Source organism: Pygoscelis adeliae, unplaced genomic scaffold (assembly GCF_000699105.1).
Source record: "Pygoscelis adeliae isolate BGI_AS28 unplaced genomic scaffold, ASM69910v1 Scaffold179, whole genome shotgun sequence".
In the NCBI taxonomy this organism is placed as follows: Eukaryota; Metazoa; Chordata; class Aves; order Sphenisciformes; family Spheniscidae; genus Pygoscelis; species Pygoscelis adeliae.
The window spans coordinates 426184-441567 of NW_008825612.1; the positions used below are offsets into that span (position 1 = coordinate 426184).

At 41.2% G+C, this 15384-nt stretch overlaps 1 protein-coding gene across 1 annotated transcript in view; it reads right to left on the reverse strand.

Annotated features, from left to right (window-relative positions):
* The window catches only part of BRF1 (BRF1, RNA polymerase III transcription initiation factor 90 kDa subunit), a 174305-nt gene that overhangs the window by 124276 nt on the left and 34645 nt on the right, over positions 1 to 15384 (reverse strand). The window contains exon 3 of the mRNA XM_009332719.1: positions 7006 to 7179. Within this exon, the coding sequence (XP_009330994.1) occupies positions 7006 to 7179 (174 nt within the window). The remainder of the gene's footprint in view (positions 1 to 7005; positions 7180 to 15384) is intronic.

A 15384-nucleotide genomic window follows, 5' to 3' on the forward strand; every position in this document is an offset into this window, starting at 1 on the left:
CCCCGCAGCATCCGTAATGGGCATTTAGCACAAGGGTTTAAACAGTAAGATGTTGAGTTGACACACCACAATGTAAAGTTCCCTTCTCCTTTTATATTTTCAGAATCTTAAAGGAGCAAAGAAAATCACTGAAGTACAGAATCTCCACATTAAAATTATGGTCTCCCTGTGGAAAGCTTCGATGACTTTCAGTGACAGGGCACCCTGCAGGATAATGCTAGTCAGCAATCACACTATTTTCCTCCCACAAGAGTCATGCACAAGTAAGGTTTATGGCTTTCCCCCCCAGGGGACAAAGAGGAGAACCTGAGGGCCGCTAACCATCTCCCCAGTCCTGTCCCCCAGGTGCAGGTCCATACAACCAGTTTGAAAGGCTTCAGGTTTTCTTCCCAAGAGGGAATTCTCTTTAAAAGACAATGCAAATCACCAGATACAAGTGGAACAATTCCAAGTACCCAGCACCACTTCAGATACTACAAAGACGTCCCTAGAGGACTGACGGATATGATACAGGACCTAGGGAAACACAGGCTCTTCTGCCATACAGCTGGAGGCCAGGCAAGGTACCCGAGAGTGACACAGCCCCGACTCCTCCTGCCTTGCTGCCCTACTGCCGCTCAATTGCAAGCGCAGGGCGGCAGCCAGGAGCAGCCCTTGCAGTAAGTGGATGCAATGGGGAAGAGTACGGAGCCACACAACGGAGCAGACAACGTCAACAAGCACATGGAGAGGAAAATTTTACTTTCCCACCAACGGGAAACATGAAACACCTCATTTTCTCTGCAACATACTTCCTTTATACATATCTCTCTAGCTGGCAAAAAAGTGCGAGGCAGTACTGCGAGTGAAAAATCATATGATTCTCCTTCACTCCATGGAAAAGGAGACTGGATATGCTAGCTTCAGGTCATGAGCCCTGCTGCTGAAATCCAGCAGTCCCAACCCTGGCTGCAGGAGAGGGCGACGGGGAGAAATTAAGGTGCAGAAATTAAATTTCTATTGCTGCCCTGGCTACCCTCTTCCCTACATCTCCAGCATTTTCTCCTGTGGTACCAAATAGGAATGATCACACAAGCCAAGCATTACCAAACACATGAACTATTTGGAAATAGATGCAAATAACATGGGGCAACATTAGCCACACCCTAGGTAAGGCGGCAATTTTTCATTAATAGATAGAAACTCTCCCAGCTAAAATCCATCCTTTGAATAAGTAATCCATGCTCAGTAAGTAATCCATGCTTTTGAGTAAGCATACCAATTTTAAAACTTCATTTTGAAATGGACAAGGCTTTTCCAAGACTTCAAGTCCAGGCAAATGCTTCCTAATGAAGCATTTATTTACTGAGAGGGTGGTCAAACACTGGAACAGGCTTCCTCGAGAGGTGGTCGATGCCCCAAGCCTGTCAGTGTTTAACAGGCATTTGGACAATGCCCTTAACAACATGCTTTAATTTTCAGCCAGCCCTGAAGTGGTCAGGCAGTTGGATTAGATCATCATTGTAGGTCCCTTCCAACTGAAAATATTATATTCTATTCAACTTTCTATGAAGTAACATCTTGGTGTCCTTTACCACATACACACCAAAAAAAAAAAATCTAGTGAAATGAAATAAAGTAATTTGCTTTCGTAAATATTATATGTATTTTTAACTGTGCAATTTAAAATCCATTTTTAATCTCTTATGTCCTTGTCACACTCAACACTTGAACAAAATGCATTTTGAATGCAACTGTATTTAATCAAAAGTAAAAGGTCAGTTACTAAAAAGAAAGTCCTTAACCAAAGAGAAATAGAAACTGGTTTTACTAACTTCCCTAACTAGAGCTCTAAAATTTTGTTGATTAAAGCCTAATTTCAAAAGTTAACTTTTTAATTGGGAACACTAGGGCCTACTGGCTCCAGGAAGTTTTAGTAGAGGTCAAAAGATTGCTGGAGACCTAATTTTTCATTTCTAATAAAAAAGGAAGTCTTGCCCTTTTCCTTGCAAAGATAGACCTTGAAGTGTTAGTAGGGAAACAAAGAATGTATCCATCAAAGGCTCTCACGGTGAGGTTATACAAAGCTTCCCAAGACAGTATGGAAGCCAACAGAGCCTGCTAATGCTCGAAAGGAAATTAGCTGAACTTCTCTTACAAAGAGCAACCAGGCAGAAAAGCTCAGTAGCCGATGCCTAATCTTGGATTAAAGAGACCAAATCCTCACTCCATCACAGATTTTCTGGGTAACTTTGAATGTGTCACTTAGCCTCAGTTCTGCACCTGGAAATGAAGATAAATACTCTCAGCTTCCCTTACTGTAACATGAAAATAAACACATTAAACTAGGAGGCATTCAAATAGCTTGGCAATAAAGTGCAAGTACTGCAGATAAATAGGAAATAACAAAGTACTGCCCCATTCAGCAAGGAGATGCTCATTTTTTTTTCCAAACCCTTCTTGCCTGCTGGGATCCTGTAATGCCTTCGTGATCTTCCCTCAAACAAAAGGGAGGTTCACAGGGCAGAGGAAGCAGGGGAAGAAAAGCGCCTTACACTTTCCCACCCAGCACAAGTTCACACGTAAAAGACACCAAGGAACCAAACTTTCTCCTGTCAGACTTCTGCTCCCAACGCTCAAATTTAAGAGGTTATTTTTCTTAGACATTTAGCAGAAAGGTTCTTCTGCAAACAACTGAGAAGAGAGGCCTCACTTGGCTGCCTTGGACTGACCCCAGGAGGACCCCACTTCTTTCCTCTGACTACACACAAAGCTGCTGAAGACCACCTCAATAACTTGGGCAACATCAAGCTCAGGAGGCTGCCCCCGTCCCGGGCAGTGGGAAGGGCTGGGCAAACCCCCCAGCATCGAGACTGATCAGCTTTACTGGAGGGGGAAAAACCTGCCCTGAATTTACCTCCAGAGGTAAACAGAGGGATATTTACACAAGATAGCTGGTGAGGGAACTTTGCGAGGACTCTTCTCATGCGGAAAAGGTTTTATTTACTAAGCTCTAACAAGACAGGATTTGGTTTACAACTAAGGGTGCATTTTCCAGAGAGCTTCAAAGGAAATGAATAAATAAATAAAATAAAAAAGGTGCGTGTGTGGGGGATAAAAGCCATTTACCATGTAAAAATGTTGCTGTAAAAAAAACCCGAGTGGTAGCGTTCAACATACTACAAACAAAATAGTGGACAGTTGTGTACAGTAAGAAGGATTACAAACAGAATGAAACATTCCTGGATTAAAACAAACTGATATCCCACCTGGAAAATCCTGGCCAGGCTCTCATTGTTCCCGAGTGACCCTAGGGCAGCCGTGGGTTACAGCCAAGCCTGTAAATCACTCAAACACCCTGCCCGGCTCTTCCCAAGTTCTCTCTCTTGGGAACGGCAGGACCAGCTAAAGAGCCCTTTGTTTCCATTCAAACATATGTAGGGGTGGAAAAGCTGTTCAAAACATTAAAGAGAAACAACTGAGGACTGTTACTATTCCAAGAAACAAATTAAGAGCCAGAGTCCGAAATGCCCAGAGCACTGGCAGTGCCAGCTTAAGTCAGATGTCACTGGAAACGTTCAGCATTGCTCAGCCCCTGGGAGGGGGACAACCAGTTCCATAAAACCTGAGGATTTAAAAATCACTATCTCCTTCAGATGTATTTTTTGCATTATACCTTTACTTCTGACACTGATAATATAGACACATTTTATAAAGAGAATAATAAATTAAAGTTTTTATAGGTAGCTCATCAAAAGGATGAAACACCTCCCAAATTCAGCTAATAGCTAGTAAACCATCTTCCCTTTAAAACATTAACGCTGACAAGTAATATAAGCGAGGCAAATGAAAAGCTATGTCAAAGTTGCTGCATTGTGGGGTTTTGTGTCGCAATAAGCTAATAAAAACCATAAACTGATGTAAAATCAATTCAGATCTCAAATAATATATTAAACTTCCTAAAGAACTATAAATAAAAGTTGCAATTTTAGATAAATAAACTTTTATGTTCTCTTTAAGTTCTAGAACTATTTTTTCAGATTAAAAAAAATTTGTGTTACTGGACTATTTTGCATTAATTAAACAACACATAAGAACCAAGGAGAACTTTCCTATTTCAGGCTGAGGTTTATTCAGGCATAATTCAGACTGCACCAGTAGACTTGGCTACAGTTTTCCTCACATTTTCACAGAGGCTGGCTGGCGACATGTACATTATGAAAAAAGAAGAATAAGCAGATATCCATGTCAGATAAATGCATTCCACTCTCTCAAACTGAACTCAATGCAGACACAATTAAATCCTGTTTTCCCTCTCCAAACACTTCCCACTCCTTTGGTTCTGCCACTGGAGGGAACACAACATTTCTTGCCACTTCAGCCCCTGACTATATCCCACTGTACCTCCCCAGGCCACATACCTACTCCGTTCCTTCTACCATAATATTTTTTAAGAAATATGCTGTCTTCTATTTCAGAGACTAATCTGTTCCCAGCTAATCTCCCTTGCCTCTACGACTCCCGAGTCACTCCACTGATTCATTTGGGCCACCCAAAACCAAGGTGCTGTCTCTGAGCTCTGACAATGCTGCTGCCCATCACTACGTTCTCTCTTTCCTCTAAAGTAAGTTCACCAATCTTCAGTTTTTAACTTCCTTTTCTAAATTTCTCCCAAATCGCTTCATGAGAGTTCCATAACCAACACGATGATATTTAACACTTTGAACTCAGTAAATCTACTTAGCAGTGTTATATAAACCTTGAAGAGTTACAAATACTGTATATCCTTTGTACAGCGTATTTCTCCTCTTTGCATGCCATCCTCTGCTGCCTTCTCCAAAAGACCAAAACCAACTGCAAGATTATTACCCTGAATGTGCATCTTCATTCTTGCTAAAGCATCTTGTCACGTGGCCATCCTCTACACCTGCTCTTGGACCAAAGGCCCTGGGAACACGCCTGCCTCCTGTAGCACATTTCTGTATTGCCAGACCTAGGCTGGAAACAAATATAACATGTTGATAACGATCATCATAATTAATCTATGGAGGCTTGAATGTATTTTCACTTCAAAAGGTCAGCAATATGCACCTGCGGCTCTCAGGTTTTCAAGTTTCTAATGAAAGGATAAGATACCAGAAAAAGAACTTATATTTCAATGTTCAGAATCCATAATTTATTTGGGGTTTATGTTTCAAACTACACTGGATTTTAAATACTAAAAAAGAAAACAAAACCCCAAACAGCAGAACACAAGCAGAAGCTGAACTCACTCTCCTAAAGTAACATAGTTAAATTCTTAACATCAACTACAAAATTAAGTTTATCTAATGGATTTTTTAAAAAATCAACACTAACAAAATTGAGCCATACAGTCATGTACTACCACTTCTTGATTCCCAGGTGCCACCATAACCGTGCAAATGGAGTACTTTGTGACAGTGATATAGAAAGACAGAGCCCATCTTTGCAGTCTTATTCATACCTTGGTCCTAGGATTTTATGTGAAATATCACACAGGATATTATCTCAATTTAATGAAAAAAGTGGGAAAATTAATTTAGGTATTTATGAAGAGTCAACCAGACCAGTACATCTTACACATGCCAAAATACTTTGAAGAAGGATATGTGAAACAAGCAAAGGACTTTTTTTTTTTTGTTGTTTGCTAGAAAAGTTAGCCACACTTGCTGCACAGATGGCTGCTACATTACAATGCACCTACTTGCCTATTACAGCTCATACTGCTTCGAATGCTTTTTTATCACTACCAGTGGGGAAAAATGGATTTGCATATTATGGCTAGGCTATCATTCAGTAGTTTCAAATAAGGACTGTAAATAAATGACTTTAAAAATGTGACATGGGCACAAAAAAAAAAAAAAAGGCAATGCTTTTAAATTAACACTGTCTTTATGGTAATGATAGAGTTATACTGTTCAAAGTTCACACAGAGATTTTACATTAGAAGAGACTAGTGTAATAGGCAATTCCTTTTAATTCCATTATTCCTGCAAAACCACATTTTTTTAAAACACGCAAATGCAATGACCACAACACTATAAGAAAGCACTAATTTTAGAATACTAAATGTAGTTTCTGAAACTAAAAATCATCTCAATCTTAAAAGGAAAGCTAAACTGTTCAACTGCTAAAATATAGAATGAAAACAGCAATCTAGAAAAAGCATCAAATCAAAGAGAATACTGATGATATGCACATACTGCTTTAAAGTAGAAAGAACTAAAACAACACAGAAGAAATTGTTTGATACTAAACTCCAAATTCCAGCAACTGAAACACAACATAAAATAAGTAAAAATATATAAACCAAATCAATTTGGATGGCCATCAGTATTTAAAGCTTACATGAATTTTAATAAAGTTCTACAAGACAAAAATAGGGATGGTCTAGAGGCAAGGAATACTCGTTTGCAACTCTGGCCTGTGTGCAGTCCCACCTCCAGCCACTCATTTCCTGTATGATTTTTGAGCAAATTTCAGAATTTATCAAATGTCTTTTTCTGCAAAACTAAAATGGGAGGGATATTGTCCTTCCCACAAGCATGAAAAGAAGGAAATCCAAATATCTTATGGAAAACCCACTAGAACTCTAACCTGTTGTTTAATGCTGACACTACAGGAGGCTTGGGGTTCATTGCCATTGCCAAAAAGTTGTTGTTGCCCACACCCCATAAACAAGTAATCCCTAGCAAAGCACAGGAAAAGTGCAATCTTATACTAGAAGAAAACGTTGAGAAAGAATAAATTTAGAGTTATTGATGGGAGGCAGAGTGACATTTATAGGTCCTTGTAAATACTAAGTATTGTACATTTAGAAAGGGAAAAATTTTAGTTGAACCACAGGACAAACTCCCATTCAGTTCACTATATAAAACCAACAGTGACAAAGTTAGCTCCTAAACACTTACCTTTGCAAATTTTGAAACAAGGTCTAACTGGGATAGTTGACTTGCTAAAAGTATGTCTTTTATTTATTTTTATTTTTTAATTGTGAAAGGATACGAGGAGTTCCTTCTGTCCTACACACCAGGTAGAGACATGCAGCAATTACGTGGGTCATCTTTCTCCCCCGGGTTAGGTGCTTGCTCACAGCCATCTTGAAAAAATTAAAGGCAGTATCCAGACAATGTTGATTGAGTTGAAGCTGGTTTCCCAAATGGTGAATCTGACGTTTCCCTAGAAAAATTAACAAGGGGAATAAAAAAAAACATGCTTAACAACTTTGTAGTTAGTGTGCTTTTGGGTTGGGTTTTTTTTGGCGGGTTTTTTTAAAGACAAAATTGAGGGGGCGGACTTTGGATTTCATCTCAATAACCTCTCAGGTTTCAGGAACTATATATCCTCAGCTCCTCCGGACAAAAAAAATGCCTCATTTTGGACTGCTAGAATTGAAATACATGCAATCAATGAGCCCTGGAAAACAAAGCCGCAAACATCAGCCCCAGAGAGGATCCAAAACATAGCTGATATTTCTCAGGCAGAAGATTATGTCCCCTGCTCCAAAGATCATTTGACAATTAGTACTTGGTTAGATGTAGCGATGAACTTCTGAAAACTGGAGGTCATGGCGTGTTTGACATTGACATGCAAACAGAGGAGACGTTTGCTGCAACTCTCCAAGAAGTGATGAAGTTTGCAGTTCCTCTGACCACAACTGAAGCCCACAAGGAAAGGGGCTGTGCTCCGGGCTTGCCCGTGATCACCACCGATGGGGAGGCACTTCCTTCCTCTGAACACTTTCACACCAGAGCCTCCATTGAAGGCTTGGCTGCCAGACTGCCAAGATTAGTTTGTGGCTTCAGGAAAACAAATGTGCCTTCACCCTTAAATAAAATAATTTAAAAAAAAAAAGTGTGTTTCAGATGATTCATGGCAGGAAGCGGTACAGCTGCTGGGACAGATGCGGGAAGCAAGGTCCAGTCTGTCCTCACAGCTCCAGCTGCGGAAGAATGCACCGAAAAGACAGCTTAAGAAAAAGATGGGGGAAGTCATGAGGCAGAGCACTGGAGTTCCTCAGCATATGGGGTCAGACGGCACATCAAGAACAGTCCTTTAATTCAATGTGCCGGGCAGATGTTTCCAGTACGTGTATTTACAGGAAACGCTCATCTGTTCCCTTCAGAGATGTCATGAGTAGCTTTGCTGAAGGGGGCACAACGCCTGCCATGTGCCTCAGCCACCATTGCTCACAGAAAGCGATGGCGACCACGCAATGCTTATCAGAACACCACCAGCACCTGCACAGACTGCGCATCTTAATTTTATGCAAATCCCTACACCATCATCAGTAATAACATGGTAAAAATGCTTAACCTCTGAACAACCTTCTGCCAAAGATGCTGCTTCAATTCGGCTTTAATAAAAAATGACTCCAGACACGCAGCCAGGGTCAGCAAGACTCCGGCCAAACAGGAGCTGCCACTAAGAGACAGCTTCTCCTTCCTGCACAAGTGGCAATTAGTGCACTCACCAACAAGATCTCCTTTAAGGCATGTTGGTCAACCAGGTGTAACACATTTGGATGAAGAAGTAACAACAGAGGAAGGATACGTCACCTTCCACAGGAGCTATGGGTACAATAAGGTACTCGGGAGTAATCTAAAGCCCATTTTAAGTGAATAGTTTTTCCACTGCCATCAGCAGGCCCTGGACTGGCACTCACCAGCCGCAAATACAAATACTACATCTTCCCAAAACTAAGATACTAACTAGCACTCACCCTCCCCTGAATTTTATTTCACACTCTACAACCTGTATGCTGAAGCGGGACCAAGACTTTTATGTCCCTAAGAAAGAATCAGTTTGTACTTATCTGTGGGGAAAAAAAAAAAAATATGCACTTAGCCCTGAGTACTAAAACTCATTTTTGCAGTGGCAGCAAAGCAGCTTCCCTGATCAACCCCTCCCCGAACAAGTCCACCCCAGAGGCCAGCGTGGATCAGCAAGGCTATGGAAAATCACCTCTTCCTATCACCTAAGCTTCCTATTTTATCTGGTTGTATTTTGCCATGCATGGCTGCCGAGATGAAGACACAAAGAACTGTCATCTGTAGAGACTTTAGGCACTACATGCAGATGTACCACCATTTAAAAAAGACGTGACCATGCCAATGTACCTCTCCCTCAGCTGCAGGGAGATCCAGACTGGATCACTGCAGCAGCAAGTGCACGGCATTCCCTTTAAGTAAGACAGTCCAATTCAATGTCCTCAAAGTCACAAAGGCAGCTGATAACAAGAAAACAGTTTCAGCAGTTTTAAGTGTTGTTTGAATTTTGCTTTTAAGTAAAGATTTTGTAAAAACATAAAGAGAACAGTGGCTCCTATGCCAAGAAACAGCCACATGCACTCCTGAATGCTTCTTGGGCTAGTGGTGGAACCAGTATGCAGGGCCCACCTGGCTCCACAAGGCCACCAAGCAAGAAGAGGTGATGAGGAAGCTTCCCAGGCCAGCAGCCCAGCAGAGGCTGATGTGGTCCTGGGCGCACACCAGAGAACAGCCCAAATGAGCTGGAGATGCAGAGTAAGAACAGAACAAGCACCCATGAGACTTCTCCCCCGGCACTCCCCCGGCCAATCCCCATTACCAGGTTAATCCTTCTCCCAAGAACACCACTCTCATTCAGGGCTCCACACCTCGGAGGGCACTTCAGAAACAAAGAACATACCAGAAGAGAAAAAAATAACATTGAGGAAGATATTTGAAATTCATTTCATTCATAAGCTATTTTTCCCACTGATCTGGTCCCATCCCCAAGCTACCATTAATATTCTCTGAGTATTTAGCCTTTTCTTAATTTCAAATGTTGAAATATAATTCATCATAATCCATCCTAGGTAAACAGTATGCTTGTTTGAGTAATATATGCTTTTTTAGCTGAGCTCTTCATCCAGCATCAATATTTTAAAATGCAATTACTTTAGAGGTGACCAGTCATTGCTGACAAATACCAAAGAGATCTAAGAGCACAGAAAGGTACTCATCCACTTAGGAAATGCTATTTCTTTGAATGTTTTACTCAACCTTCAGCAGACCAGTGAAGGCTTTAATTCTGTGTGCTAGTACTCCCTCAAGCTGCTTTGTAGTAAGTCATAAAGCATATAGTTCGTGGAAAAATAAGACAACTGTTACACCGCTATTGATCCCCAAAATGAACAACTTAACACAGGACAAGAAGCATATTAGAAATTATGTGCATCTTGATGACTAACTTGGTATCTAAGAGCACAGAAAGGTACTCGTCCACTTAGGAAATGCTATTTCTTTGAATGTTTTACTCAACCTTCAGCAGACCAGTGAAGGCTTTAATTCTGTGTGCTAGTACTCCCTCAAGCTGCTTTGTAGTCAGTCATATAGTTTGTGGAAAAATAAGACAACTGTTACACCGCTTTTGATCCCCAAAATGAACAACTTAACACAGGACAAGAAGCATATTAGAAATTATGTGCATCTTGATGACTAACTTGGTTTTGCCCTTATCTGTTATGAGAGAGAGAAAGAGATGTACTGCTTATAGCATCATCTAAGATAAATATTTACACTCTGTAACCAGTCTCTTATTTACCAAAGAAAGATCAAAAGCTTTGTTGTTCCCCTACCACCCCCGCCTCTTGAATTTAACATGACAACAAAATTCTATTTTTCTGGTATCTTATGTAACACTAACAAACAAAACAAAACAAAAAAATAGCTGCAAAAGTTAGCACTAGCAATTGTCCTTCTAGATTTCTCCACAGGGAACACAAGATAGCTTGTACTTCTTCTGGTTCCTTCACAGATTCACAAGCATCTCCATTCAAAAGGTAACTCCAAGAAAAGGCAGGTATTGGCTAAATGGCTATTAGTATTGTACTGCAGTACAATACCAAACTGTTGTATAGTGTCCTCATCCCAGTCAGATGACAACCAAAAGTATATAATTTTGTGATTTGCAACCTTTTCTTCCAATCTCACCAATCTGACATTTCCAGAGCTGAAAAATGTGTCTCCATAATATTTTATTTAACTATAAATACAGTTATTTAATCTGTTGGTATCTGAAGAGCAGATATTCATGCTTAGAGAAATCTGGCATAAGAAAATAACTGATCAAAATAAATTCTCTACCCAATTGTCCCGTTCCTGTTGACAAAGACAAACATGAACAGGGACCAAATACCTATTCATACTGCCAGTCCTCAACATGAAAAGTCCTTGTAACTGTGCAATGGTAGCCACAAGCCTTGCTGAGAATTCAGATACCTTCTTACGTGAGTGACTGCTCCCCCAGCAATATGGTCAGTGCAGGGAGAAACTGCAGAGCAGCTGCAAGCTACAGGGCTGGGAAGATGAGCAATTCCCTCCAGCAAACCTACAATACTGCATTATGTCTATCCGCCTTTGAATGCACTCCCACTCCCGCTGCTCCTCACTAGCTGGGTGGCATTTTATAACCTTCCATTTGTTGTTTATCTCCGGACTGTCTCTGTCGTTTGCTCTAGACTACCAGTGTGGCTTCAGTCAGCCCTAATGGCTGGCTAATGCCCTTTCCGCCAGTTTGACCATATGGTCCCAGTGTGCAGTGAGCTGGTCCAGCGATCTGCAAGAATGCAATAAGCCTTATGATATCAGCCAAAACAGTGGGAATATCCAACATTACAATGCAATTTATTAGCAATCTGCTCAACTCAGTATTCACCAGATTACATCGCAGTGTTACAAACTCATCAAATGAATTGAACTGCTCTACTGGACGGAAAAGAAAAGAACCGCCAGACCTTTAAACCCTGCCGTGCCCTGGGTTGTAAAACAAAACTCAAGACGACAGCTTCCTGACTGTCTTATCCATTTTATTCAGTAGAACAATTTTTTAAAAAGTTCGAGTGGGACACTACTCTAAAAACCTGCAGCTACTGCTATCTCAGTAGTATAAAGGAATATCATCATGTGGAACAGTCAGAAATAAATATTGCATTTTTTTCTAAATTGCTAGGCAAGAGTACAACATATAACACAAAACATGCAGGGGTAAAACATGTCCCTTAGTAGGTGCATCTTGTATTAGAGTAACTTGCAATAAGAGTTGCCTCTTTTGGGCCTTACAGGTTTTTGACAGATCCTGGGATTCTTTTTTTAAGCCAGAAGAAAGAGAGCCTTTAAGGTCAAAGCTTACACTTCATGCTGCCCTTGCAATTTAGTGATGGCATTAAAGTGGTGCCTAAGTATCTTTGGGAAAAGGACAAGGAACAGCGTCTTTTTAAAGGCAGGACAAGCTCACCAACAAAGTTACAAAAATCCTCCCCTTCCCCTCACCAGTAAAACAGTAAAATTATTCTCCTTTAAAGAGCAAAAGAAAAAAAGTCTAGAAACTACAGAATTTTTGTGACATATAGGACACATATCAGGCAGCTCCCATTTATTTCTCAAAGGCTCATCATACCATCAGGGTGGAGGAGGAGGCGGGGAGAAAAGAGAGAGAGAGAGAGAAAAGGTTACACTTCTGTAAGCAACACACAAAATCAAGTTCCCAGGCTACCAAGTAGTAAAGTTTATCACGCTCCTGAATCTGCACCTAAAAACAAAAGGCCCTTTTCAGTTTTTAGTTCCAAGCCTACTAAAAAACTGTTTCTGCCCATCTACTTCCAGCATGCTGAAACAAACACTGTCATCTTCTCAACCGATGCCAACCTCAATGCTTTGAACTGGCACATAAGACCTGAACTGACAAGTTCACATAGGACCCCTGAATGCTACTAGCCTTTTATTTCAGAAATTTTCTGTTCTTTTGATGGAGGAAACAGTGGTTATTACAAAACAAAAATGCGTAGGCTAGAAACCACTGTCACAAAAATAGACTTGCAGAAAACCTTCGTAATATTAAATGCTTACACAAGAGGCAGTTGATAGCAAAACTGCAGCTTAAGTTATAATAGGAGCAAAATAGAAAAAGGGGGGGAAATCAGACCCATTCTTTACAAGCAATTTTCTTTCTTTTATGATCTTGTTACTACAGAAACATCTTGTTCTCTTCCACTCTTCAAAAGGAATCATACCTTTTTTTGGATCCCTTAAAAGTCAGTAGCGTCAAGCAGCTACTGTTATATATTACTCTCATCTGGCTTCTGCCTGCTCATCTGCAACCCTGCCCTCAAACTGACAAGAGACTGAAACACTGCTATTTCAAAGTAGCACTTTTCAGTACAAAGCATAAGTTTCCAGGGAAATAACAGGCAGTACACAGCCAGAGCGTAAATGAATTGTTATTACGATACTAAACTGCATCATCAAAATCCAGACATACAGATTTTCCTCTCTTTCTGCAATTTGCTCGAGGGGCCCTGGAAACTAGCAGTACCTGAATTGGGCAATGGAGTCATGTTAACAGCACTAATCCTTTTTTTGCAAAAAGGATTGTTATGGTAACAAACACTGTATTCTATTAAAGGAAACATTTGGATGGTTTTTGCTTGGGTATTCCTTTCCAGAATTTGAATTACTTTACCGACTGAATTTTATGTGCAGATTTTATTCTGCGTTTGGTTTTTCACTCCTTTTATTTTCTTCATTTGAAAAAAGCCCCCAAAAGAACTCCCAAAAAGGGGAAAAGAGCAGTTTTTATGTGTGGGCATCCCTGCGTGCTTTGTTATATCTTTCAACTTCAGCAAGTCGCAGCTCAAAGCCTGAATGAATTTCCTGCTCTTTACTCCATGCCAGGCTTCTATGTTATTTGTATTACAAATAAGTAAAACAAACAAACAAAGCCACAACAGGGAAAGTCCAGGAACATCAGTAGGGCTACTCTTATGAAGGCTGGTCCCAGAAGCCTAATCAAGGGCAGAGTCCCATGGTCAAAGACAAGAAAACATTTAAAGCCCGAACAATGGGGGGAGGCAGGGAAGAAACCGAGGCAATGGCTGCAGCAATCACACCAAGCATTTCCAGCAACACGCGCAATACCATGAGCGAGAAGCAGCTTTTTGTCTCCGAGCCTGTAATGAAAAAGGCCAATGAACAGTAGAAGTAGCAGCACAGCAGGGCATTACAGCAGTGCTGAGCCAGCACAATAACAACTTTAATTTTATTAAGGACAGCTAAAGAGTTATTCCCAGTAACACCTAATTGCCTATGAGGAAAGCGATGAACATGCTGGCCTCATTCCCACTCTCTGCCTAACTTCAGCCTAGCCCCAAATCCCCACTTCACCACCATCTAATTGTGGGTGCACCCCACGTCCCCAGACCCATGCTCTTCCGCAGAACTCCCCAGTTCCTCCACGAGATGTCAGTCCCAGGGATGAGCAACCTGGAGTCCGTGCACGCTCGGCGCCCCTCCGACTGGTGCATCCCCGTGCCTTTGTCACCTGGCGGACCTGCTTTCGGGGACTGCCCAAGGGTCCGCTCTGTTCCTGTTATCTCAGCAGAGTAAAACTGTTCCTGGCCCCTTCCCTGTGACATTCTACCAGCTGCACCAGCACAACTGTTTGTGGGGGTGCACAGAAAACCAAACCAGTAAACTGATCCTTGTTAAAAATAACCTTGTGAAATAAAAAAAAGACTTAATCCAGACCTGTTTACTGAAGGATTGATGCCTCCACTTTATCTTCTTAGGGCCAGAACCAGACTATCTCAGCGCAGAGACCTGTATTCAATTTCTCTGCCTGCTGACAACAATCCAACCCATCCATTTTGCCTCCCATGAGAGCGCCCCAACTACCAGGTGCAGCTCCCCATGTCTCCTGGTAAAGCCCTTCCATTGCATGTCAAATGTTTATTCACTCATTCAGCTAAAGAGAACTAGCATGCATCTTTAAGATTAATGGCTTAAAAATTCAGGTAGTGGTCACCAGTCCAAACACTTCTTAAATATTTGATACTAAGCTACTTTTCTTTCACCCAGAAAATCTGCTGTTAACATCTCTTCCCAGCACTTATCTGTACTTCTTGAAGTATTCATTCCCTCAAAACTGGTCCTTGTATTCTATTAATGCCAAAGCAGGTGTGTAAAGCACCCACATAACTTCCCCCGCCCCCCTCCTCAAGCACTTTTTCCATTCCCCGATTATGATACCATTCCCACATGGGCAGCCTCTTTGCATATACAGCAACTGGCCATTTGACTTAATTTGCCTTACCCACTCTGAAAAATTTGGCATCATAAGTAGTTCTTCTGACTTTTTGCATTCAGTTCCTGGAATTCTGCTTCCCTCGCAGGTGGCACTTCTACTGCTGCCATTTCATTCCCATTATCCATCTAACTGCTACCGCCGCTTCAACAACAACAGACTAGAAGCCACACGGTTTATTCATGGGCTGCACCTAACCTATTGCTAATCTTGCCCCATCATCCTTTGCCAGTGGCTTTCCTCCTTCTTTTCATTTGTTTATTTTTTTTTTTTTTTTTTTTT